At 48.4% G+C, this 26,459-nt stretch overlaps 1 protein-coding gene and 1 long non-coding RNA gene across 11 annotated transcripts in view; one reads left to right on the top strand and one right to left on the bottom strand.

Annotated features, from left to right (window-relative positions):
- The window catches only part of patj (PATJ crumbs cell polarity complex component), a 49,828-nt gene that overhangs the window by 10,359 nt on the left and 13,010 nt on the right, over positions 1-26,459 (top strand). For 7 of the 10 annotated variants that reach the window (XM_032572081.1, XM_032572076.1, XM_032572074.1 and 4 more), the window contains 23 exons: positions 5,587-5,793; positions 7,471-7,539; positions 12,298-12,546; positions 12,621-12,708; positions 12,780-12,843; positions 13,734-13,787; positions 13,854-13,925; positions 14,004-14,181; positions 14,246-14,356; positions 14,999-15,058; positions 15,740-15,839; positions 18,865-19,061; positions 19,189-19,280; positions 20,046-20,131; positions 20,174-20,208; positions 20,445-20,636; positions 20,709-20,768; positions 21,089-21,301; positions 21,372-21,455; positions 21,520-21,713; positions 22,676-22,823; positions 23,089-23,175; positions 23,585-23,717. In XM_032572081.1, the coding sequence (XP_032427972.1) occupies positions 5,587-5,793; positions 7,471-7,539; positions 12,298-12,546; positions 12,621-12,708; positions 12,780-12,843; positions 13,734-13,787; positions 13,854-13,925; positions 14,004-14,181; positions 14,246-14,356; positions 14,999-15,058; positions 15,740-15,839; positions 18,865-19,061; positions 19,189-19,280; positions 20,046-20,131; positions 20,174-20,208; positions 20,445-20,636; positions 20,709-20,768; positions 21,089-21,301; positions 21,372-21,455; positions 21,520-21,713; positions 22,676-22,823; positions 23,089-23,175; positions 23,585-23,717 (2,773 nt within the window). Of the gene's footprint in view, positions 1-5,586; positions 5,794-7,470; positions 7,540-12,297; positions 12,547-12,620; positions 12,709-12,779; positions 12,844-13,733; positions 13,788-13,853; positions 13,926-14,003; positions 14,182-14,245; positions 14,357-14,998; positions 15,059-15,739; positions 15,840-18,864; positions 19,062-19,188; positions 19,281-20,045; positions 20,132-20,173; positions 20,209-20,444; positions 20,637-20,708; positions 20,769-21,088; positions 21,302-21,371; positions 21,456-21,519; positions 21,714-22,675; positions 22,824-23,088; positions 23,176-23,584; positions 23,718-24,916; positions 25,064-26,459 lie in introns of those variants that run through there. The other 3 variants (XM_032572082.1, XM_032572075.1, XM_032572077.1) reach the window with 3 other exon arrangements.
- Positions 17,066-18,342, bottom strand: LOC116725824 (uncharacterized). Its single transcript, XR_004340490.1, has 2 exons — positions 17,356-18,342; positions 17,066-17,320 (listed from the first exon to the last, which is right to left on the bottom strand). It is a non-coding gene; the product is annotated as an uncharacterized LOC116725824 (long non-coding RNA).

Below are 26,459 nucleotides of genomic sequence, written 5' to 3'. Positions count from 1 at the left end.
TGACTCCTTTGTTTCTCCTCAGCTTCCCGTAGGAGGAGGCCCTGACTCCGCCGCTCTCCACCTGCAGCCGCCCTGCTGCGGCTAAAAATACCCACTCTTTCTTCTGCCAGCCTGAAACTTGGCATGGCAGCGGCTCGCTCCGCGCTGGCAGCGCCGCTGGGATTCACTGAATCGACTTCTGAATTCTGCTGGGGGGAGGAGGCGGGTTCTGGCGGGTCGGGTCGGGTCCCAACATCAGCACCGCTCTCAGAAGATTTGGAGAAAATCTGGAGAGGAACTGGTAGAAAACTTCTGAACCAAGTCTGGAAATTCCCAGAATAAAAACGTTCGACAAGGTGGAGGGATGGATGATGGATGGATGAGGGATGGATGATGGTTGGATGATGGATGAGGGTTGGATGATGGATGAGGGATGGATGATGGTTGGATGATGGATGAGGGTTGGATGATGGATGAGGGTTGGATGCTGGATGATGGATGGATGATGGTTGGATGAGGGATGGATGATGGTTGGATGAGAGATGGATGATGGATGATGGTTGGATGATGGATGGATGATGGTTGGATGATGGATGGATGAGGGTTGGATGAGGGATGGATGATGGTGGATGATGGATGGATGATGGTTGGATGATGGTTGGATGATGGATGAGGGTTGGATGCTGGATGATGGTTGGATGATGGATGAGGGTTGGATGCTGGATGATGGTTGGATGATGGATGGATGATGGTTGGATGATGGATGGATGAGGGTTGGATTCTGGATGATGGTCGGATGATGGTCGGATGATGGATGGATGGTGGATGGATGAGGGTTGGATGAGGGATGGATGATGGTTGGATGAGGGGTGGATGATGGATGGATGATGGTTGGATGAGGGATGGATGACGGATGGATGAGGGGTGGATGATGGATGGATGAGGGTTGGATGATGGATGGATGATGGTTGGATGAGGGATGGATGATGGATGGATGATGGTTGGATGATGGATGAGGGTTGGATGATGGATGAGGGTTGGATGCTGGATGATGGATGGATGATGGTTGGATGACGGATGGATGATGGTTGGATGAGAGATGGATGATGGTTGGATGATGGATGGATGAGGGTTGGATGAGGGATGGATGATGGATGATGGTTGGATGATGGATGGATGATGGTTGGATGATGGTTGGATGATGGATGACGGTTGGATGCTGGATGTTGGTTGGATGAGGGATGGATGAGGGATGGATGATGGATGGATGAGGGTTGGGTGAGGGATGGATGAGGGTTGGATGCTGGATGATGGATGGATGATGGTTGGATGGTGGATGGATGAGGGATGGATGATGGTTGGATGAGGGATGGATGATGGATGGATGAGGGTTGGATGATGGATGGATGATGGTTGGATGAGGGTTGGATGAGGGATGGATGATGGTTGGATGATGGTTGGATGATGGATCATGGATGGATGATGGTTGGATGAGGGATGGATGATGGTTGGATGAGGGATGGATGATGGTTGGATGACGGGTGGATGATGGATGGATGATGGTTGGATGAGGGATGGATGAGGGGTGGATGAGGGATGGATGATGGATGGATGAGGGTTGGATGATGGATGGATGATGGTTGGATGAGGGATGGATGAGGGATGGATGATGGATGGATGAGGGTTGGATGATGGATGGATGATGGTTGGATGATGGTTGGATGATGGTTGGGAGAGGGGTGGATGATGGATCATGGATGGATGATGGTTGGATGAGGGATGGATGAGGGTTGGATGAGGGTTGGATGATGGATGGATGATGGTTGGATGATGGATGGATGATGGATGGATGATGGTTGGATGATGGTTGGATGAGGGATGGATGATGGTTGGATGATGGATGAGGGTTGGATGCTGGATGATGGTTGGATGAGGGATGGATGATGGTTGGATGATGGATGGATGATGGTTGGATGATGGATGGGTGAGGGTTGGATGAGGGATGGATGATGGATGGATGAGGGTTGGTGAGGGATGGATGATGGATGAGGGTTGGATGCTGGATGATGGATGGATGATGGTTGGATGATGGATGGATGAGGGTTGGATGCTGGATGATGGTAGGATGATGGATGGATGAGGGTTGGATGGGTGGATGATGGATGGATGATGGTTGGAAGGTGGATGGATGATGGTTGGATGAGGGATGGACGATGGTTGGATGAGGGATGGATGATGGTTGGATGATGGATGAGGGTTGGATGCCGGATGATGGTTGGATGATGGATGGATGATGGATGAGGGTTGGATGCTGGATGATGGTTGGATGATGGATGGATGATGGATGGATGAGGGATGGATGATGGATGGATGAGGGGTGGATGATGGATGAGGGATGGATGATGGATGGATGATGGTTGGATGAGGGGTGTATGATGGATAATGGATGGATGATGGTTGGATGAGGGATGGATGATGGTTGGATGATGGATGATGGATGGATGATGGTTGGATGATGGATGGATGATGGATAATGGATGGATGATGGATGGATGATGGTTGGATGATGGATGGATGAGGGTTGGATGCTGGATGATGGTAGGATGATGGATGGATGAGGGTTGGATGAGGGGTGGATGATGGATGGATGATGGTTGGATGGTGGATGGATAAGGGTTGGATGAGGGATGGATGATGGTTGGATGAGGGATGGATGATGGATGGATGAGGGTTGGATGATGGATGGATGAGGGTTGGATGAGGGGTGGATGATGGTTGGATGATGGATGAGGATTGGATGCCGGATGATGGTTGGATGATGGATGGATGAGGGTTGGGTGAGGGATGGATGATGGATGAGGGTTGGATGCTGGATGATGGTTGGATGATGGATGGATGATGGTTGGATGAGGGATGGATGAGGGTTGGATGATGGTTGGATGAAGGATGGATGATGGTTGGATGATGGATGAGGGTTGGATGCCGGATGATGGTTGGATGATGGATGGATGAGGGATGGATGAGGGATGGATGATGGTTGGATGAGGGATGGATGATGGATGGATGAGGGGTGTATGATGGATAATGGATGGATGATGGTTGGATGATGGATGGATGATGGTTGGATGAGGGATGGATGATGGTTGGATGAAGGATGGATGATGGATGGATGAGGGATGGATGATGGTTGGATGATGGATGATGGTTGGATGATGGATGGATGATGGTTGGATGATCAATGGATGATGGTTGGATAATGGATGGATGATGGTTGGATGATGGATGGATGATGGTTGGATGATGGATAATGGATGGATGATGGTTGGATGATGGATGGATGATGGTTGGATGATGGATGGATGATGGTTGGATGATGGATAATGGATGGATGATGGTTGAATGATGGATGGATGATGGTTGGATGATGGATGGATGATGGCTAATGGATGGATGATGGTTGGATGATGGATGGATGATGGTTGGATGATGGATAATGGATGGATGATGGTTGGATGATGGATGGATGATGGTTGGATGATGGATAATGGATGGATGATGGTTGGATGATGGATGGATGATGGTTGGATGATGGATAATGGATGGATGATGGTTGGATGATGGATGGATGATGGTTGGATGATGGTTGGATGATGGTTGGATGATGGATAATGGATGGATGATGGTTGGATGATGGATGGATGATGGTTGGATGATGGATAATGGATGGATAATGGATGGATGATGGATGGATGATGGTTGGATGATGGTTGGATGATGGATAATGGATGGATAATGGATGGATGATGGATGGATGATGGTTGGATGATGGTTGGATGATGGATAATGGATGGATGATGGTTGGATGATGGATGGATGATGATTGGATGATGGATGGATGATGGTTGGATGATGGATGATGGTTGGATGATGGTTGGATGATGGATGGATGATGGTTGGATGATGGTTGGATGATGGTTGGATGATGGATAATGGATGGATGATGGTTGGATGATGGATGGATGATGGTCGGATGAGTTGCAGTGAAGCCGTGCAGCAGCTCCAGATGTTCTTCAGTCTGTAAAGTTTATAAAGATTTTCAGACATAAAATCACAAACGCTGTGAAATCCTTAAATTATTCAAAACGAAACCATCAGAAATAAAAATGTTTTGTTTGCTTTTTAAAAACCTCCAGTCAGAAATCAGAGCTGTGAGGGTGAAGGTCCAATCCGTCCAAAACCTCCGACTGATAAACGAATTTTAACACGTTCAGCCAGGAGACCCACAGAACCAGCAGAACTTTTAGTTACTACAGAACCAGCAGCAGAACCAGCAGCCTGGCCATGTGACGTTCTGCAGGTCCGCACTAGAACTTTGCAACGATCCTAAAACCGACCAGTGGAGAGAACAGAACCGGAGGAACGACAGGATTTGTTCTGGCTGCTGCCTTCTGCATTCATACCAAACCAGAAACGAAGGATTTCTCCAGCAGGTGAAATTTGTCCAGCAGGTCAAAGGTCGTTATAGTAACAGACCAGGTGAGACTAAAGCAGGAAGGATTTCCTCCAGAGCAGCTCGTCTGTCTGATCTTAGAAAAGTTTCTGTAATGAAACACAAACGGCCTCAACGTGAGTCGCAGCCTGATGACGAGTCAAACGAGTCGCCTGGAGTTTTTCCTTCCATTCCACTAACAGGCAGAAGGATCCAGTTGACGTTCTGACTCGTGTGACTGGGAGCAAAAACCAGTTTCTGTCTTACTGGAGTCTAAAACCAGAGAGTTACTGGAGAGACCATCACTGATCAGGACAAACGGGAGGACGTCCAACATGTCCAACACGTCCAGCTGATGGAGTATAAATGAAAATACGACTGAATGTGATGACAGAAGTCTGAACAGTAAATATAGCAGAAAACAGGCTGAGTCCTGTAGGACCCAGAGCAGGCCTGAGGAACGCCTGATTAAAATCACAACTGCAGCAGAACCGGAGCCGATGAAGCAAACTGGGTTTCAGGTGGAGCTTTAATAGATTCATCCTGACGCAGTAGCTGACCTGAGGGCCCGACCCGGGGGCCTGATCTGGGGCCCGAAACAGGGGCCCGACCCGGGGGCCTCTAAGTAGTTTGTGTTCATTGGTTCCAGGGGTTGAAAATCGCAGCAGGAATTTTGGAACCGGACGGATTGTGATTGGTGGAACCAGATGAGGAGCTTTGCCTCGGTGTGGAGTGCTCTCCATCGTTTCTTCTTCTGCTCCTTTCTGCAGTAGAAACTCTGAAGCGCCCTCTGCTGGAGGGGAGGTTGACTTGGTCCTGGTCTGGTTCCACTGGACTGTGACTCGTCACCATGGATACATGTTCTGTTCTAGCTGTAATTCAGAACCATAGAAGGCCACTTCCTGATCCATCCATGTTTCAGTTTGGACTTTAACTAGTCCTGTGTTCGGGTCTCTTTTAATTTAACGAGTTGAAAAGCTTTTGAACGGCTGGGTCGTTTTCAGTCTCCTGGAAACCATTTCAGCCCGACTTGAGGTCCGCCCGGGGGTGATTCTGTTCTTCAGGGTGTGAAAATATCCCGCCTCGGGATTAAACCCGTCTCATGTCTGACCCTGCAGGACCCGTTGGATCCTGGTCGCTGTGTGATGGTGATCCGCTCTCTGGTTCCTGGTGGGTCCGCGGAGCGTCATGGAGGTCTGCTTCCTGGAGACCAGCTGGTATCAGTTAATCACACCCAGTTGGACCTTCTCACCCTGACCGAGGCAGTGGAGGTGCTGAAGTCGGTACCACCTGGTACCGTCCGCCTGGGAATCTGCAAACCCCTGGTAAGTCCAGACCTTCTGCTCTACAGGTCCAGGTCCTACAGAGTCTCTTTAAACCTTGTGACTGGAAGGTGCTGGTGGATCCCAGCCTCCTGGACTCTCTGGGTTTTTATCCCAAGGTTCATTTCTTAATGTGTGGTTCTGGACTGATGGGCCGGGTCTTCAGTACTTTTAGAGTGTTGTCCAGGTCCTAAAATTGTCTTCAAACCTTTGGACTGTAGCTCTGTAGACTATCCAGTAGGAGGTTTGGACTTTTCATAGATGTTGATCAGTGACGTCCGTGAGACTCTGACTTAATCATAGTATAGACAAATATAAACTCCTGCATGTTATTGTTTACATGAGGAAAATTAGTGCATGAGGACAAAGCTGGAGGGCAAAAACACTTTTCCTTTACATGTCATCATAGCCGCGCTGCTGCAGTAGAATAATTCTGTTAACTCAATCGAACTTGGACATGTAGATATTATTAATTTCATGCTCCACAGCAAAGGGAAAAACCGTTAAAGTAAAACTCAAAACCACGTCTTTCTAGCTCTCTGTATCAGAGCAGCTGCGCGCAGACTCGTTGCCATAGCAACGGACAACAACGCCACAAAAACAAACACTGAACTATTTCCCACACAGAGAGCAGAACATTCAGTCTGTTGCAGTAGTTCGGTTTTAGGCTTAATGTTTATTTTGTGATTATTAATAAGTGATTGTTGTGGTAAAAGGAGAAAACTATAAATATATCGCTGCTCTTTACTGTATAGCTAGCTCCACGGCTAGCTCGCTGCTTCTGTCTCTTACTCTGCAGTTGTGGAGTCACAATGTCTGGGATCATGAGCGCCCCCTGCCATGAGGCCAGAGAACTGCCTGCCTCACCTCCAATCTGTTCTCTGGTTTCTGATCGCTGCTCAGCACAGAAACACGTTACACACACAGTTGGTGACAACAAACACTGAACATTATATATATAAGCTAAATTATGGAAAATCAGTTCATATATTAAATGTTTTTAACCATTTTATTGGCGACGTGCCGACAGGAGGAGCATGCTCTCACCAAACAGCAGCCAGTTCAGTTAGTGAGAGGTTGATCAGTCCAGGTGAGGATCAGCTGCTGCTGCCTCACCTGCTGCGCTTCTGAGTATTTGAATGGGAAAATGCGAAAATTCAGCAATTTTGAAGAAAAAATAATCAGAAAAATAGGTACTTTATAGTACAAACCACAGGGTGAAAATAGCAATAAATGATTTTATCTTTATACATTATTTTTCCATGATGACATGATGACTCTGCTTTCCCTGACTGCACGTTACTGATGTTGATATTGCTTGACAGAAAAATTATCTTCATCCAACAAGGCTGGATTTTCAGCCAGCCTGGATGTTAGCCTGAACAGACGTTTCAGTTTTAGGTCAGAATTTAATCCAGACTAAATGTTGAGTTCTGGACCTTCAGATCTTTTGGGCATGAAGCTTTGTGGAGCTTCCTGTTGACGAAGCAGAGTAGATCTGGACGCGGTTGATCGATGGTTTCTTCGGTTTCCTGAAGCCAGTCCTGTTCACAGGTTGTTGAGTTCAGAACTTGTTTCCTCTCTGGTTCAGAACCTGCTGAACACAGAATCCTTTTGGCTCTGGCTGAACCTGAGCTCCTATTTCCAGCTTCCTGGTCGACCCGTTTCCTGTTTCTGCAGGTGGAAGCAGCCGATCCCAGCAGAGAGAACATGATCCAAGATTCTGCTGGAGGCGACCAGCTTCCAGAGGTAAGCACCGTGTTCCTGACGCTCTGCAGCTTACGGATCAGAACCAGACGTCTAAACGGAGTGGATGAGATCTGGTGATGATGTCATGACTTTAAAAGCTTCTGATTGGTTATTCCATAACAGTTAAACTCCTCAAATTCTGCTTCCTGCTGTGACGTCGTGGAATCATTTAAAGCAGGGGTTTTCAAAGTATGAAAGGGTGAGCCCCCCTCCAAGGAGCACAATGCCTGCTGCCCCCCTCCCCAAATGCCACTACAAAACACCTTCTAATTGCTTTTATTTTAGAAGCATCTCATCTTTTAAAATGACACTTTATCTGAATGAAATTTAACACATGAACATTTTAAAACATTTCCTCCCATTTTAATTATTTTATCAGGGCCTTTGTATGGCCAATACGCCCTTTTTTCATTTTTCTAATGATAAGAACCCCAAACTCATTTTTCAACCGTTTTCTCAAACAAACGTTACATCTGAGATTCTGAGTTTAATGTTTGAGATGCCAACAGTGTTTTCACATCTTAACAAAAACATTTTGATCAGATCTTTGGAACACATCTGTAAATGTTGCACATTTCCTTGAAATTAAAAAATAAATCAAAAACCTAAACAGTTGCAAAATCGTGGAGCTCTTTTTGTGGCTCATCTAAACAATTTATCTGGAGCTAAAAGAGCGTGCAGTATGAAAGAGCGGAGGCATACAAAGGAAAAAACAATTACGCACGCTATGCGCACCCTTTCTTTTTCTATCACGGTCCTGAATCATGTGTAACTCATTTTATTTATGATTTTAACTAAATTGGCAACATGGCAACACATTGGCAACATTACTGTTGCATTCCGGTTTATTTTTTCCCTCACACAGCGCCTCCCCTAAAGTGCTCTGGCGCCCCCTAGGGGAGGCGCGCCTCACACTTTGAAAACCGCCGATTTAAAGGAACCAGGATTTGAACAGAGATGGCCAGCAGTACCGCTCACAAACATCATTTAAGTAGAACTGAAATGATTATTGAAATTATCTGCAAATAATTTAGCAATCAATGAATTGATAACTGGAGTACACAGACTCTACACAGTCAGAGCAAAAACAAAACTGTACATGTAAACATTTTGCATTTAGGTAAACAACCTTTCTTAGTCTAAAGCTGTTCAACTGAAATTCCTCTGGTGACAGTTTTAGCTTCACCTGCTTCACATTATGGCAAAATCTATTGATCAGCTCTTCATCCAGATATTAATCAGCTAATTATGTTGCTGCATTTCAGCCAATAAAATGTTCATTTCTTTCTCCTAGAGATTAAGTGAATTATTTAAATATTTATGACGGGAAAAATCTGCAGAATCACCCAATTTTTAAAATTCCATTAATCAAAATAATATTTGTTTCAGTTGTAATTTTAACCTTTAGTTTCCATAATGAGGTGCTGCAGGCCCTTCAGGTGCTGCAGGTGCTGCAGGCCCTTCAGGTGCTGCAGGATTTGTGGCTTCCAGACGCGCTCTAACATGCGTCTCGTGTCAGACTGACATGTTTCACCACCGCCTCCTGCTGCGGCCATGTTGGAACAGGAAGTTGGCCTGCAGTCCTAACTGAGGATTTGCTGGTTTTCCCAGTTCCCAGTGGGGTGTTCCAGTAGATCTCAGACTGGGAAGTGTCTCTCCCAGTCCAGTGCAGCAGCTGAAGCCTCAGTAATCACTCTGAGAGCTCGCTCTTTGTTCTGACTGTCGTCCTGCTTCCCTTCACTTCATCATCCTCTTCCTCCCCCTTCATCTTCTCCTCTCTTTCACCTTCCTCTCCTCTGCTGACTCAGCGCCATGGCTCGATGCTATAAAGTGCTCCATCAGCTCAACCCGCAGCATCTTTCTTTAAGTGAGGCGGCCGGAGGGAGGAGGACGGGGGGTTGCTGTGAGGACATGCACCCCCCCCCCGGTGTCAGTACATAGAGTCCTGCAGTACTCTGTTACTGCAGTGCTGCTGCTCTGCTTCCCTCTGCTCCTTCTCAGCTCCTGATGCACAAAGCAAATAACAGAAATGACCTGCTGGCAGAACCAGGTCGGCCAGCAGGGGGAGCAGTTTCCCAGCCACAGCCGGTCCGAGGACACGTTGACCTCAGAGCCTCTGGATGGTTGTCAGCAACATTTTTCACTAATTAAAATGAAAATGCTTCCCTACGGTTTGTTAATCAGAACACTGCAGTAGCCTCTCTCTGCCAGCAGGGGGCGGACAGGACCTTCACTGGGAGAGACGACTTTAAAATACTGATGGAGCAACCGTTCTGGTTCTGGTTCTGGTCCAGGTTCTGCTCTACATCCAGAACCAGAACCTCATTTTACTTCTTTGCATCCAGATCTGGAACAAACTTCCAGACAACTGCTAACCAGCCGAAACCCTGAGCTGCCGTTTGAAGAAAGGGACCAAAAACGGCCAATCAGAACCAGGAGGCGGGACTTAGTGTTGTCAGTCATCCTCATGTATGCGCTGCTAAATGTGCTAATGGAGGAGAAACGACTTCCTGTTACAGGAAAACTGTTGATACACCATCATCAGTGGCTATGCTAACTAGCTTAGCATTCAGGGCAGGTTCTGCTAAGGGGGAGAAGCTGCAGCCTAGCAGAGCGCAGAGGCATGATTGACAGCGCTAAGACCCTCCTCCTCTCTCTAGTTGGCTGTTTCCAGTAAGCACTGGGTGAAGGAGAGGAAATCCATCCTGCTCAGAGTTTACTTTGACTGGACCACTGATCCACATGTTTGAGTATTGATCATCTACATGATTTCATTGATCAGTTGTGATGTTTACTGCTTGTTTCATAACACAGAAATCATAAACATTGTCTGGGCTTTCCAGATGATCCAAAAGTCTCGCTGGTTTTTCTCAGGTGAATTTTCTGAACTCTGGATCCAAACGAGCATCAGAACTTTTCCCTCATGTGGACGAGAGCAGAGGGAGCGATCAGCGCGGAACCGAGACAAAATGAACCTCATCAGTGCTTATTGCTCCGTTTGCAACATTTAATTAATGCAGTTTGTCAGAAAACGATTTTATCTCCTAAAAACAGAAAAGAATTAAAAATGTCTTCAGTTTAGTCAGAAGATCTGATTAGAAAAAAACCTTCAGCTGCGCAAAATAACATAAAAACAGAGAAACGACTTAAAACGGGTTCTGGTTCTGACTTCGTTCATATATCTAAAATCACAGATTATTAATGGAGCAAATCAACATTTTATTCACTTATTTAGTGTAGAAAAGTTGATGTGAACACCAGAACCAGAACCGGAGCTGTTCTGGTCCCTGCCAGGCCTCTTCCTCCTCTTCCTCCTCTTCCTCCTTATTTCCTGTTTTACATGCTCCTCATTCAGCTGAAGTCGTTTCACGGCTCACGGCTCCTTGATGTCTCTCCATAAAGTTCTGCGGGTCGGTTCCGACCCGTCTCTGTGGATCGTTGTGTCAGGCTGACCAGAGAGGGACCCCGCTCTGCCGCCGCGCCTCGTTAACTCCTGGAGGTCGCAGCGGGGGGCGGAGCCTGCACCGGCAAACGCTGCTGCAGTAATCTGATTACTCTGTGAGAGGGGGCGGAGCCAGGGCAGAGTCTGACTGGTTCTGGACCGGTTCCAGGGTTCAGATGGAGTTCAGTTGGAGCGGCCCGGTCCACTTCAGCACGTTGTTGCATTCTGGGTCAGAACCCTCCTGGAAACACTGGGGACCCATCAGAACCGCTGGACCCCCCCAGTGGTTCTGATGGGTCCGTTTGGACCCGTCCTCCAGCACCTACATGAGTCAGTTTTAATCATCCCGACCTCTGCAGGACCCTCTGAGTGTGTGCATCATCTCCCTCCTGGCTGTAAACGGGCCGGGCCGGGCCGGGCCGGGCCGTCGTCATCTCATCGTCTAATGGGAGGATATTAAACGCCGCATCTTTAAATCTTCAGGATGTGAGGCCAGCAGTCATCAGTCTGCAGAGCGCTAGCCACCGTCTGCTCCTCACCTCCATTACGGCCGGACTGGGCCCGCTTCCCGGGCCGGGCCCGCTTCCCCGGTCCAAATGAGGCGGCAGAGTCCTTGAGGACGAGGCGGCGGGGAATTAGCCTAAGTGTTGCCATTAATATTTCCTGGAGGGAGCAGGAGAATCCCTCAGGATGTGCTGAGGAGGCGCTCTGGGCCGGACCGGGCCCGGCGCCAAGTTCTGATGTCCAGAGGAGTTCAGCAGAACTTTCTCTGTCCTCACATTCCCTCAGAATCAGAACCAGAGTTTCCCTCTGCTGTTCTACTCAAACCTGTGAAAAGTATTCACTCCCTGACCGGGTTCTACGGTTCTGACCCGTTTAAATCTACCACATCAAACAGAAGCTAATGGAGAATTGTTCAGGATACAAAGTTCTCATGGTTCTGTTTTCAGAACCAGCCTGACATGCCTGTAGATGACCTTTGACCCTCTCTGCTCTCCTGACCTGACCGCCTGGAGGAACGGTCAGGTCACACTTTAACTAGGACATTTCTTTGAGTCAATCAGAAAGCTGCTGGTGGATTGGGTCAGGGTTCGGCCCAGTGTAACCTGGCTCCAGGCCCGGTTCTGATGACTGGATTTTCTCCTTCAGGAGATTCTGCTGGACCAGAACATCTTGGTTCCATGACAGACCATCACACCACCTCCACTGTGTCTGGCTGCTGGGAGGATGCTCTGGTTCTGTTAGTTCTGATGGATCTGGACCAGAACCGCCCAGCAGGTCCAGTTTGATCTCTAACGACTGATTGATTGTTTCAGGGTCCCAGTGAAAACTCGGAGCTTCCAGATGATTCCTGTCAGGAGGAACCGGAGCTGATCCTGGACGGAGGTCTGCCTCGCTACACCTCCTCTCTGACCTCTGACCTCCTGCCAGCGGAGGAGGGCCTGGAGATGGCTGTGGATGAAGAGGAGGATGAAGAGGAGAGGAGCTCGCTGCCCAGGAAGCCTCCTCCATCCTGGGAGGACTGGACGCTGTGGTCTGCTGGCCGAGCAGGAGGTCCACAGGAGGTCGGTTCTGTTTGGTTCTGTCTGGTTCTGGACTTTGTGAGGCGTCTATAACCTGAGGAAGGTTCTGCTTCCAGCTGCAGGTGAGGAGAGACTCTCAGGATGACGAAGAGCTGCAGAAGTCCGACCTGGAGAGCATCTCATCTGTTGGGAAACTGATCCTGGGTGAGGAACCGCTCCGCCTCTTAGAACTCCGCTTCTTCTCTTGGGTTTGACTCTCCCTCCTCTTCCTGCAGGTCTGCCCGACTCCAGGGACGGCGAGGCCGAGTCCGATCTCACTCTGACTGACACCGACACCGAGTCAGTACCGCCTTGATCCGTCTTTCTCTCAGAACCACATTGATCCTGGTATCTCCTGGTTCTGGTTCCTGACCGGTTTAGGACCAGCAGCTCCAGAGATCAGTAAAGACTGGAAGTGAAGACAGGAACAGCTTTTCTGTTTCCTGTCTGAACAGGAAGTCCTCTACTCTGAGTCCAGAACTCAAACCCAGTTCCTCAGAACCGCTGGGCCCGGTTCAGTGGTTCTGAACCTTGCCCAGCAATTATGGACCACAAACTGCTGATGTCATCAGGCAGAAGAACAGAGCCTTGAGGAACACCACAACTCACCGATGTTCAGATTAATTTTCACCAACAGCTGATGCACATCTGAGTTATCTGTTCTCCAGATTATCATCAGATTATCATCAGATTATCATCAGATTATCATCAGATTATCTGGTGTCATGTTTTCATCTGAACATCAACTAAAATAGTTTAAATGAGAGAAGAACAACATCCTTTGTTCTGGATAATGTGAAGGATCTTTGTTCCCTTTTAAGAACCGAAGTAATCATAAGAATCACCTAAAGGCATCAGATGATCCGGTTCTGTTGGGTCAGAACCGGACCTCAACGAGCCAGACCTTTAAATCTGGCTGAGGTGGTTCCTCAGGCAGTCCGGTCCGGGTCACAGAACTGGTCAGACTCTACCTGGGCTGATTCTCTGTCCTCTGGCTCCCCCTGCTGGTTAAACCAAGCAATAGCCTGCAGAGTCACTGGTTCTGCTCTGGTTCTGCTCCGGTTTAATGTTGAAGGAGTTTCAGAACTGCTGCAGTAGAACTGGGCCGGCCGGTTCTGATCCAGTTTCATTACACAGATTGGCGTTTAACCGATCAGAACCAGAACCTGACGGGTTCTCCTCCCCTGCAGGTCCGTCAGGATGGTCGCCGCCGGCAGCAGGAAGAGGCGGAGCCAAGGCCGCAGGTATGGCAGCTGCTGATTGGCTGATTCCAGGAAGCTTCAGATTAACAGCTGAACTGGTTTCCATAGAAACCTGCCGGAGAGGGAGGAGGGGGAGGGGGAGGAGACGCCTGCCTTCAGCCACTGGGGGGCGCCACGCAGGTAGGACACACCACCAGAACCTGCTGAACTGGGTTCTCCGTATCAGTCCTGACCCAGTTCTGGCCCGGTTCTCCTCAGAGTGGAGGTGTGGCCTGAGGACGGCCAGTCTCTGGGCCTCAGCATCGTGGGCGGGCGCCACGTCATCAAGCGTCTGAAGAACGGCGAGGAGCTGAAGGGAATCTTCATCAAGCAGGTTCTGGCTGGCAGCCCGGCCGCCCGGACCCGCTGCCTGAAGACCGGAGACAAGATCCTGGAGGTAGGGCTCTGGTTCTGTTCCGGTTCTGGTTCCAGTCCTGGTCCTAACTCTGGTTCCTCCTCAGGTGTCCGGTGTGGACCTGCAAGCGGCGAGTCATGAGGAGGCGGTGAGCGTCATCAAGTCCGCTCCGAGTCCGGTCGTCTTCATCGTCCAGAGCCTGTCGGCGACGCCGCGGGTAAACGTGTCACACCAGAACTTTTCGGGTCTGGGTCAGAAATTATCCAAAAATCAGAAAATGAATCTATGTTTGAAGGCTGACGAATGAATTCTTCTGCTTTGGACTCGGCCTTGGTGGAGAGACTCGGCTTAGCTGCCGTTTGCGATTCAATGACTTGGAAATCTTGGGAATTTATGCAATTATTAAAATGAAATTTATGAAAATTTTATCTGGAAAAGTTATAAAATAAAACAGTTGGAATCCTGCCATATGCTAATGCTAGCTAAATATTGTCACTGATGTCACGCTAACAAAATTTAGCATGTTAAAGTTAGCATGCTAACATTGATTTTAGCTTGGTAACGCATAATAACAGTAGTAAGAGTCCTAACAGTAATTCTACTGCTACTAATAGCCACTGTGCAGCCCATAAATATTAATACTAAACACACCAGGCTAATGCTACCATGCTAACAGTAACCGCACCCTGCTAATGCTACCATGCTAACAGTAACCGCATCATGCTAATGATATTGTGCAATGCTAACAATAGCCACAGGATAAGATCCCTCGCTTCTGTTCTGATGAGTTCTGGTTCTGTTTATGCTGAGTTCTGTGGTGACAGTTTCTGACCTGGTTCTGTTTGTTTTTGTGCTGCAGCCGGTGTCGCTAACAGCTTCCAGCTACAGCAAACACAAAGCCAAGCGGACCGATCCTCTGGTAAGGACCGAGCCTCAGAAAGACGCCCCTGCAGCAGGCCGGGTTTCCTGGACAGGAACACCCACATGTAGAAACACGGCTAATGCAGGATGTTTGTTCCTAATCCTGCATCTTTGTTCTGCTAGAATCAGCATGGTGGTACCGCTGACCCAGTTACCTGGTTCTGCTGCCAACCAGCAGGTTCTCTTTTATTTCCCCCAAATGGCTTTAGTCGTACTATTGTTATAAACACGTCAATAAATGAAACTCTTGTTTCTGGAAAGCGCCACCTGGTGGATAAAATCACGCAAACAGTGAAATTATGAAGTTTTTCAGTTGGGTCGGGTTCTTCAGCCTCAGCAGAACTTCTGTGCAGCAGTTTTACTCCGTCGGTGCTGTGAGTCCAGTCAGGTTCTGCAGAGATCTGCCGGTCGGTACCAGCACTCAGAGCAGAATTCGGGTCACAACCGGCAGCCTCATTCTGCAGAAGTTCTGATCTAGGCTTCATTTCTGCCCGGGTCAGAACCGGCTCGGGTCCAGAAAGAGCTCCAGAGAGCCTGGAGAACCACCAGTCCAGAACCCTGCAGGAGGTCCGGATCAGAAGGAAGCTGGATCAGAACTTTCTGTTTGTTCTGTACCTCACTTCCTGTATGGAAGGTGGACCTCTCGACCAATCACACGTGTCCCTGTCCCCCCCCACAGGTACCTGAGGCAGCCCTGCCCCCCCTCAGAGAGCCCCCACCCTACAGACCTCCCAGCCAATCAGAGCAGGAGCTGACTGCTCACCTGCAGAAGGTCAAAGGTGAGAAACACGACCAGCTCTGGTGCTGTGGTACTGACTAGGACAACCAGGCCAGACGGGTTCTGGTGTAAATGTTGGTTCTGTTGGGATTGCATAGAGATCTGGTCCTGGTTCTGAGTTGGATCATGGAGGACATTGGGACCGGGATTCCGTCTTTGGATGTCTCGGTCCAAGTGTCTCCGATTCTTTTCATAGTCTGTCTTCCAGGACTGGTGTGACCTTTGACCTGCTTTCTGGGACTCGTGTGAGTGTTAACCTGTTTGTGTCTTCCAGGACTCGTATGAGCCAGCGGTCCTTCCGTCCGGTCCCTAGTCATCGTTCGGGAGGCGACGTTTCTGCTAGTCGAGTGTTTCACCTTTCCTCGCTGTCTGTGCTCCGGTCTTGGTGCGCTTGGTTTCGGTTCGGGGCGTCTGAGCCGGGTGGGCGGGGCTGTGGGCTCTGGGGTTTTCTGGCTGCTGAGTGAGATTGTTTTGATGCAAGCAGCTGATTCGCTGCTGGTTTTACTGGGAGCAGTTGGTCTCCTTGCTGGTTTTACTGGGATGGGGTTTCTGCTGGAATCTGATGCTTCCCTCTGGGATTGATTTCTTCTGTCTGCTGATCTTCATCAAGGTTCTTCCTACTTGCTGCCACTGATGCTCCATCCGAACTGATTCTACATCTTAAATCTAGTAAACGGGTCAGAACCTGATTTTCTGACCCGCTTTGGTTCTGAATGGTTTCTGAGGATTGGATCTAAAACTTAATAAAGTTCAGATTAAATTTGATGCGTCTTCAGATTCATTCAGGCACAGACAGAATACTGGGTTCAGACGGGTTTCTGACCCGGTTGGTGAGGGAAGTCCTGGTTCTGGTCTGCTGTTTGGACCAGAGGATTGAAGGTATTAAAGTCAGAATGAATCCCTGGATCGACTCTGTGTGTTTTGGTTCTGCTGGGTTTATCACGTCCAACACCAACATTCTCCTGTGGGGAGGGAGAGGAGGGGGGTAGAGGGGCATACAGAGGGGGGAGGGGGGCAGAAAGGGGAGGGGTGTGTGATGCAGAGCTGCTCTCCTCCACAGCAGCTCAGCTGACTCACACTATCGGATCGTTTTCTGGTGATCTGCGTGTTGCAGCCGACCCGACGAGGAGACCAGACGTTAGTTCTGCTCCACACACTCTGACACACACTCTGACACACACTCTGACACACACTCACTCACTGTCGCTTCCCCCGTGGATTTATGTCGGAGTGTGAGGACTGGAGCATGGACGATGCTGCCGCCGGGTTAGTGAGCGCTCTCTCTCTCTCTCTCTGTCTCTCTCTCTCTCTGTCTCTCTCTCTCTGTCTCTCTCTGTTCTGGCGCTTTCTGTGCGAGAGGTCACCTTTCCTGCCGCTGCAGCAGAACCAGCAGCAGAACCGGGTCGGGACGCTGCCGTGTCCCTGCTTGCTGCTGCTGATTAGCTGCTGCGGCTCAGGTTCTGCTGCAGGAGGAGAGTGGATCTGTTAGCTGCTGCTGGAGAACTTCAGAGCAGAACCGGGTCGCTGCAGCAGAACCGCTTCAGAACATTCTGATGCATCGTGAGGGGATCCATGAGTTCAGAAACCTCCTGGAAGCTAAAGATGCTCTCTCTGCAGCTTCACAGCTGGCCACTTTATTAGGTACAGCTTGTAGGTGGAGCCCGTTTCACCTCCAGAACCACCTGAGTTCTTCTGGGTCTGGATCCAACAAGCTGTCAGAACCGTTCCCCAGAGATTCTGGTCCAGGAGCTCTGAAGGTGGTCAGCGGGGGTCAGATGAGGCTCAGGTGGGTCCAATGGGTCCAAAGCGAGCCAAGACATTATCTCCTACAGCATGATACCACCTCCACCAGGTTCTGACCCGTCTATCTGGAGCGACCTGTTCTGGTCCAGTTCTGGTGGATCCGTTTCTGTTTGCAGACAGTAGTGTGGTCTCCAACTCGATAAATACGGGCTGCCGTTCGGAAAATCAAAAATGAAACAGAATCATTTTTCAATTTCACTCATTTTCCCCATTTAATTAGCAAGCTAACTATACAGCGTTAGCTTTAGCTGACTGAATACTTAGCCTGCTATTTAGATTGAAGCTAAGTGTTTAGCTTCAAGACTAACTTGGTAACTAAGCTTTGCTGAAGACGTATGACTGTGAAACTGAATGCTATCTGGAACTCCAGTAATGACGATATGTTCTGCTAAGTAATGAGCTAACTCACTGACTTGTTCCATGTTTTGATGTGATTTAACATTCAGTCCTGCTGATAAATCACCTTTTATAAAGTTTAACAACCAGAGGTACCAAAATAATGCACTCAAGAATATTTTAAGTAAATAAAATGTAAAATGTTAAGTAAATAAAAGTAAAAGTTAACTCATTAAAATTTTACTTTAAAAGTTAGGTACTTTTAGTGAGCAGGAGAAAGATTTCAAACTAGTTGCACTAGTTTAGCTGCTGTGCAGAATCGGTCCTTCTAGTGGCGCCCCCTAGAGTGCGGGCGCCTTGGCATCTTCTGATCAGGAAAGCTGCTGGAACCTCACCTGGACTCCTGGACTCCTGGAGATGTGAAGTCCTGCTGGCTGTCCTGCTGCATGGCAGGGACAGCAGTTGGATCGGAGCCACAGGTTGAACCACAACCGGTCCTCTGCAGGTGGAGCTGCATCCTGATGGTGCTGGAAGGGTGGGGGTCAGCAGATCACCGTCTCGTCCTCCCTGTGTGTGTGTGTATGTGTGTGTGTGTGTGTGGGTGTGTGTGTGTGTGTGTGAAACTGCGGTTTGTTTCTAGCTGATGAAGCAGCTCAGCTCAGTTAGTATGAAGATTCATCATCACCATCATTATTGATTGATTGATTGATTGACCCAGAGTGAGCAGTGCTCAGCTGTCCTCCAGCAGCAGGCGGATGAGGAACCTCAGAGGTCCTTCAGCTCCGTCTGCCTGCGGGACGCAGTGAGGATTGGACTGGACCCTTCTGGACCTCAGTTCCACCAGCAGCCCTGGTGACTGACGTGTTCTCCTGCTGTGTTTGCTGCAGAGCGCTGCTGTGAGCGTTATGGCGACCTGCAGGGGGAGCTGCTGTGTGTGGACCTGGAGAAGGACCGGCAGGGTTTGGGTCTCAGCCTGGCGGGAAACCGGAACCGGTCCAGGCTCAGTATCTTCGTGGTGGGTCTCCATCCCGGTGGGCCGGCCTCCAGAGACGGACGGATCCGTGTGGGAGACGAGCTGCTGGAGGTGAGGAGGCGCCAACCGGCGGCTTCTGCCTCACCTGAAATCACCTGGATAGGTTCAGCAGGTTCCTCCTGACTGACCCGTTTGGACCGGTTTGATTAACGAGGCTAATTACCTGTTTGTCCATCAGATCAACAACCAGATCCTGTATGGGCGGAGCCACCAGAACGCGTCGGCCATCATTAAGACCGCCGCCGCCAAGGTGAAGCTCATCCTGCTCAGGTAGGAGTGCAAGGCATGCTGGGAAAACCTGATCATTGGTTTCTGTGGCTGAAAAGCCATCTGATGTAAACACAGCTCCAACGTCGCGTCCGCCATCTTTAACCTGGATTAAACCTGGACCGGATCCGATCTGGATCGGGGCCGATTCTGTGACCTGGTCATCTGCCTCTGTGTGGTGCATGTTGGGTAAAGGTTGCCTCGGTGACGGCTGAATGACCAGCACCGGGAACCCATCGCCATGGCAACAACCTTCCTGGGCCCGGACATCCGGTCAGAACCGCAGCAGAACCAGCAGTTGAGCTGAGAGGAACCAGATCCGACATGATGGAACCGGGTCAGAATAAAGTTCTGTTCAGGTTCTGATCCGTTTAAAAATGGCGAAATATCCGTTTAGCCTCTGAAGCAGACACCAACTTCAGCGCCACAATGTTTGACCCAGAACGTGGTTCTGTGTGGTTCTGTTTGGACCTGGAGGCTGAAAATATCAGCAGGTTCTGATGTTCTAGTCTGCAGTGTTCTGGTTCTGGTTCTGCCCCCTGCTGGTGAGGAGGGGTAACTGCTGTTTAATGTTGAACCAGGAAACTGTCTGCAGTCCTTCTGGTCAACAAGACCCGCCCAGAAACGGCCTGCAGCATCCTGATTGGTCGGCCTAGTCATGTGACGATGATGAGGTTCTGTTGCGGTTCTGTAACATCTTCATCTTCTTCTTCTGCTGCAGAAACACCAGCAGCTGTTTAGTTTCACTTTCTTTTTCTATATCTCTAGAAACAACGACGCTGTAAACCAGATGGCCGTTTCTCCTTTAACGGCTCCTGCTGCTGCTCCTCCTGCTGCTCCTCCTGCTGCTCCTCCTGCTCCTCCTCCTGCTGCTCCTGCTGCTCCTCCTCCTGCTGCTCCTGCTGCTCCTCCCACCCCGGTTGGCTTGGAGGTAAACACACACACACACACCTCAACACATTAAACTACATCCATGAAAAATCTTCTGGTGCCATCGGGTTCTTGGGGTCGAAGGTCAGAGTCAGGAAACAGAACCTGCAGGTTGCCGTGGTAATTCCGTCCAGCAGGGGGAGCCGCAGCGTCACAGACGGAGAAGAACCTGAGGCAGAATCAGAACCGGGCTCAGATGGATGTAAAAACATGGCCGCCTCTGTGTTTCCGGGTCAGGTCGGAGGCTCCGCCCCCCCTGAGCGGCTCTGCCCCTCACCGGACCTGCCGGTCAGAACCGACCCATGTTCTGCTGAACAGGACCAGAACCCGACCAGCGGGTTTGTTCGGAGCGACGACGCCCCCGAGAGGCCAGAGGTGGAGACGCAGAGGACGGTCCAGAGAAGCTCCGCCTCCTTCGGCCGCTCCCAGGTTCATCCTGCAGAGTCCAATTAGAGGACGGACCAGAACCAGAACCTTGACCCGCCCCGTTCTGTGTTTCAGAGGCTCAGCGACGCCGCAGACAGCGATCCCCAGGCTGCCAGGGCGCCGCTGGAGCTCCAGGTACCGACAGCAGAACATGGGCCTCTGAAGCGGGTCGGATCAGAACCGGCTTGTTTAACATGAAGCTGACCCGGTCTTCTCCACCAGCGGTTCTGAGAAGGTTCTGATCTGTTTTTAACTTCCATCAGAACCAGTTTTAAACACGCCAGAACCAGAACCAACGTTTGGACCGAACTTAGGTCCAGACAAAAGTGTTCAGAACCGACCCGTGTCAGACCCAAAGAACCAGCCTTAACTACGCAGGACCTGGATCAGAACAGAACCAGAACCTGCAGCCGGTTCTGGTTCTGGTTTACGGTTCTGTTCTGATCCGGGTCCAGTCCAGGAGCTCCAGCCGACAGACGGCAGCTTCTCCTCCTCTGGTCGGCGCCGAGGTCCAGTCTGCTAGTCGAGGTACCGCCCACGATTCTGGGCCACCCTCGTCGGACCCGTCTGGCTGCGCCGTGGTTCCGGGTCAGGAAACGGTTCTGGAGATCTGCAAGGGTCGGTCCGGACTTGGGCTCAGCATCGTGGGAGGAACCGACACCCAGCTGGTAACAGCTAGTTCTGTCGGGCTGAACAGAACCGGTTTCGGTCTCAAACGGGTCGCGGTCTCTCCTGCAGAACGCCATCGTGATCCATGAGGTGTACGAGGAAGGAGCGGCGGCCCGGGACGGACGGCTCTGGGCCGGAGACCAGATCCTGGAGGTACGGCTGCTGGTTCTGGTTCTGGTTCCGGTTCTGCTGGACTGACGCTCGGTTCTGTGTCCAGGTGAACGGCGTGGATCTGCGCGGGGCGTCCCATGAGGAGGCCATCGCCGCCCTGCGTCAGACGCCGGCGAAGGTCCGGCTGACGGTTCTGAGGGACGAAACCCGGTTCCGGGACGAGGAGAACCTGGACCGGTTCCGGGTGGAGCTGCAGAAGAAGAGCGGCAGAGGACTGGGCTTCAGCATCGTCGGCAAGAGGTCCGACTCCCTGTCAGCTAACCGGACCGGGACCAGAACAGCAGCCCGGTTCCACTGAGCCCAAACAGATGAAGTGTCTAAATGTGGCACCGGGTGAATGGTGGTACTGGAACCGAGCTCTGCTGACCTCCGAGTGTGTTACTGTGTGTGTGTGTTACTGTGTGTGTGTGTTACTGTGTGTGTGTGTGTGTGTGTTACTGTATGTGTGTGTTACAGTGTGTGTGTGTGTTACTGTGTGTGTGTGTTTGTGTGTGTGTGTGTTACAGTGTGTGTGTGTTACAGTGTGTGTGTGTGTTACTGTGTGTGTGTGTGTTACAGTGTGTGTGTGTTACAGTGTGTGTGTGTGTTACTGTGTGTGTGTGTTACAGTGTGTGTGTGTGTTACTGTATGTGTGTGTTGGTGTGTGTGTGTGTTTGTGTGTGTGTGTGTGTTACTGTATGTGTGTGTTACAGTGTGTGTGTGTGTTACTGTGTGTGTGTGTTTGTGTGTGTGTGTGTGTTACTGTATGTGTGTGTTACAGTGTGTGTGTGTGTTACTGTGTGTGTGTGTGTTGGTGTGTGTGTGTGTGTTACTGTGTGTGTGTGTTACTGTGTGTGTGTGTGTTACTGTGTGTGTGTGTTACAGTGTGTGTGTGTTACTGTGTGTGTGTTACTGTGTGTGTGTGTTACTGTGTGTGTGTGTGTTACTGTGTGTGTGTGTGTTACTGTGTGTGTGTTACTGTGTGTGTGTGTTACTGTGTGTGTGTGTTGGTGTGTGTGTGTGTGTTGGTGTGTGTGTGTGTGTTACTGTATGTGTGTGTTACAGTGTGTGTGTGTGTTACTGTGTCTGTGTGTTACAGTGTGTGTGTGTGTTACTGTATGTGTGTGTTACAGTGTGTGTGTGTGTTACTGTGTGTGTGTGTGTTACTGTATGTGTGTGTTACAGTGTGTGTGTTACTGTGTGTGTGTTACTGTGTGTCTCAGGAGCGGCAGCGGCGTGTTCATCTCGGAGGTGGTCAGAGGGGGCGCCGCTGAGCTGGATGGACGGCTGATGCAGGGAGACCAGATCCTGTCGGTGGACGGAGAGGACACGAGACGCGTGTCCCAGGAGGGCGTGGCCGCCATGCTGAAGGTGAGGATCAGGATGGAGGACGAAGGCAGGGAGGAGATGCCGGTTCTGGTTCTGATCGGTCCTGGACAGAACCAGGAGGAGGGTGTGATTGCTTTAACCTGCAGTTTTTATCTGGCTCAAAATAAAACAAAATGTTTTCATGAATTTATTCACAGAAATAAAACGTTTGAGTTCTGATGACCTCTGACCTGAACTCTAGTGTATTGTATGTTAAGAGCTGATTCTGGTTCTGACCCACTTCCCTGTGATTCTGTTGGTTCTGCAGTGTGCCCGTGGACCCGTCCAGCTGGAGCTCGGCCGCCTGAAAGCCGCTTCCTGGATGTGCTCCAGACTGACCACCGGGGGGAGCCAGGTGGGTTTCTGGGACCGGATCGGAGCTGCTGGTTCGAATCAGGTTCACACCCAGAACCTCATGTGACAGAGGTGCTGCTGGTCGTCATGGTTATGATCTGAAAAGTGTGGCGTGCTTCTGTAGCTGCGTTTCCATTGACGTGAAAATTACACAAATTATAATTCTGAAAATGAATTTACTGCAGAAATGCACCAAATTCAATAAAAGTGAAAAAAAAATTCCAGCTGTTTTCTATAAAACTGCATCACGAGTTCTGACCAACAGGATGTTACCGCAGGCAGAAACGCAGGAGAATAAATGACAGGAAATGATTTCTAATGACATAACAGGAACCAAGTCATCCTCTTTGTGTGGGATTCTGTTTGCAGCTTCTGTTACCGAAGTGATCAAACGTTTCTCTTCCTTCCAGATGAGCGACATCAGCAGCTCAGGTGTTGAGGCTCCGCCCCCCCCACCTGCCTCACCTGACCCCCCGATGACACCTGAGGAAATCAGCGCCAAGACCAGCAGTGACATCACTTCCTGCTCCGAGAGCAGCTCAGGTGGGGAACAGAGAGAGATTTTGATTTGATTTTTTTTTTTTTTTTTTCTTTTTACCCCTCCAGGGGGTCTTTTGTGGCTCTAGTGTCCCTTATGTGACAGCAGGCTGACAGGAAACGGGGAAGGAGAGGGGGGAAGACATGCGGCAAATATCGTCGGGTCCGGGAGTCGAACCCGCGACGGCCGCGTCGAGAACTCAAGGCCTCCAAATACGGGTCGCGCTAACCGCTACGCCACCACGGCACGCCCGGCATTTGATTTTTAAAAACTCATTTATTCACTCAGTAGAGATCCATAGGAACATTCAACACAACTTCAAATTAACGCATCCATAAAGTTCAGGATTTTATGAAGTAAATAAAACAGCTTTATAGTCGCAAATATTCAGAAAAATATTTTCATCCACTTTTTAAAAATATCTATATTGTAACATCACTCTTGCTCTAACCATACTGCTTTTCACAAATTCATGAATAAAAATCATTAAATAATGAATTTTAAATTCATTATTAATTTTCCATTTTCTACTTAAATATATTGCAAGCCAAGAAAAGAATTTAACAACCCTTCAATTTTCTTTTTGCTTTTGTCATATAAAAGACAAAAATAAAAGACTGTTCTGTGAAACTTTCTCCAAATATCTTAGTCATGTAAATAAATCCATTATTCTGAAACATTGTACAAAACAATTAAAGATAGTTTCTCTTAATAAACAAAAGGGACATTTATCTGAAACAGCAGGATTAATAATAGAAACAAAAACTTTAACTGCAATAATACTGTGCAAATTTCTCCACTGTAAATCACTTTTAGCATTTTTAGTCAATGGTGTCTCATAAAGCAACTTTAAAGAAATCTCTCCAAGGAGCATTTTTTATATTTCAATGTTACTTTGTTCAAAGCCGTAAGACATTTCATATATATTATCTTTCCATTTACAGAATCCAAAAGTGTCCATTCATTTTTCTCCTTCTCTAGAAAAAGTCCAAGACATTCAGTCTTTCAATTGTGGCTTAAAGAAAAGATCTGCTGCTAGAAGGCCGTTAAACCCTTTGAGTGTTTTTTCTTCTGATAACATTTTCTTAAACGTTGCCAGCATCCTTCCAACAGTTCGCAGAGTGAATGTCCAATCGACATCATCCATTTCAGCTCCAACAAGTTGGAGCAGTTTCAGCGTAACCTCGCCTCTTTTCATCAACAGTTCAGAAATCATCGCCATGTTGGAACCCAAACGGTTCCAATAAGAACCAGTTTAAAGACGGTCCAACTCTCCGTTTCCATCAGGTTCCAGGATTTTAACACACTAACATAAAAAGGTGACAAACACTTTACATTATATTTTGAAAGGTCAACAATAAATAAAGTTTTACCAAGACATAAATTACCAACATTTGAAAAAAAACAACCATTTTGTAACTTTTCTCCACAAAACATTTTGATCACCAAACAAAAACTGTTTAAAACTGTAATCTGAAGGCTGTTTTCCTCTAAATGAATCAAACCTCCTTCTTCCTTAAAAACAAAACACTCTGAGGGACCCAATGTAATCTGTCCCAAAAGAAATTTAAAATAATAATCTGTAATTTCACCAGAAGACCGATAACATAAACGATGCCATAAAGTTGAAGCAACCAGATTATTAATAATTAGTGTACGGCCTCTATAAGATAAAAGCCATTTCTTTACCCATTAGTTCAATAAAACCTCCCAATTTTTCATGACCTCTATTTGATCCCCCAAATAAACATATTATTTTTTATATGGTGACTTTTATTATAAATAAAAAATATTTAAAACCATTTTTCAACCACTTTAATTCATCAGGTAATTTAGGTTCTTGTTTTGTCCACTTACCAACTGACAAAGCTTTACTCTTGCTCCAATCAACTTTGGATGAAGAAATTTTACCAAAACACTCAATAATTTTAATTAAAGTAAAAACATCCGACTCTTTTGTTATTGCCACAATAATATCATCAGCATATGCAGAAAGTTGAAAAGGTGAAGAAACTTCATTTAATTTCACAGCCTGCAACCTTTTTGTCGTGTTCTGTGTTTTCTGTGTATTTATTTAGTTTTCTGTGTCCCCGAGTCTTCGTGTTGTCCTGTCTTCCCCTTGATTGTTTCCCAGGTGTGTCTCGTTTCTGTAATTACCCCGTGTGTATTTAGTGTCACCTGTGTCTCAGCGTCTCTGTCGGATCCTCCTCTAATGTGCGTGCTGTCTATGTGTCCTGTCCATGCACGTAGCCTGTTGCTACCAGTGCTGAGCCCTAGCATTCCGCTCAACTGTGCTGCCAGGTTTTGTGGACTTTGGATATTGTTTGAGCCTATTTTTACCATTAAATCACCATAATCATCTCATCCTGGGTCTGCTGCGTCTGCCTCGCCGCCCTTCACCACACCAGTTCCTGACATTTTCCTGATTTGCCATAACAAGAGATCAATGCTCAATGAATACAACATTCCTGACATTGCACAACCTTGGCCAATTCCTCTCTTTACATTAAAATGTGACTTAAACCACCATTGACTTTCAATACACTTTCAATGTCACAATAGAGGGTTTTAATCATGGCAATGAACCCAGAGGAGAAACCAAAAGCTTTCAGACTATTCCATAAATATTGGTGCTCCACTCGATTAAATGCCTTTTCTTGGTCAATAGAAATCAGACCAAAGTTTAAACCCAATAAATTAGAGACGTCCAAATAATCTCGAATTAAAGTTATGTTATCTCTTATTGA

This window comes from Xiphophorus hellerii, chromosome 9 (genome assembly GCF_003331165.1).
Source record: "Xiphophorus hellerii strain 12219 chromosome 9, Xiphophorus_hellerii-4.1, whole genome shotgun sequence".
In the NCBI taxonomy this organism is placed as follows: domain Eukaryota; kingdom Metazoa; phylum Chordata; class Actinopteri; order Cyprinodontiformes; family Poeciliidae; genus Xiphophorus; species Xiphophorus hellerii.
This window is presented reverse-complemented; position numbering and strand designations above follow the sequence as displayed.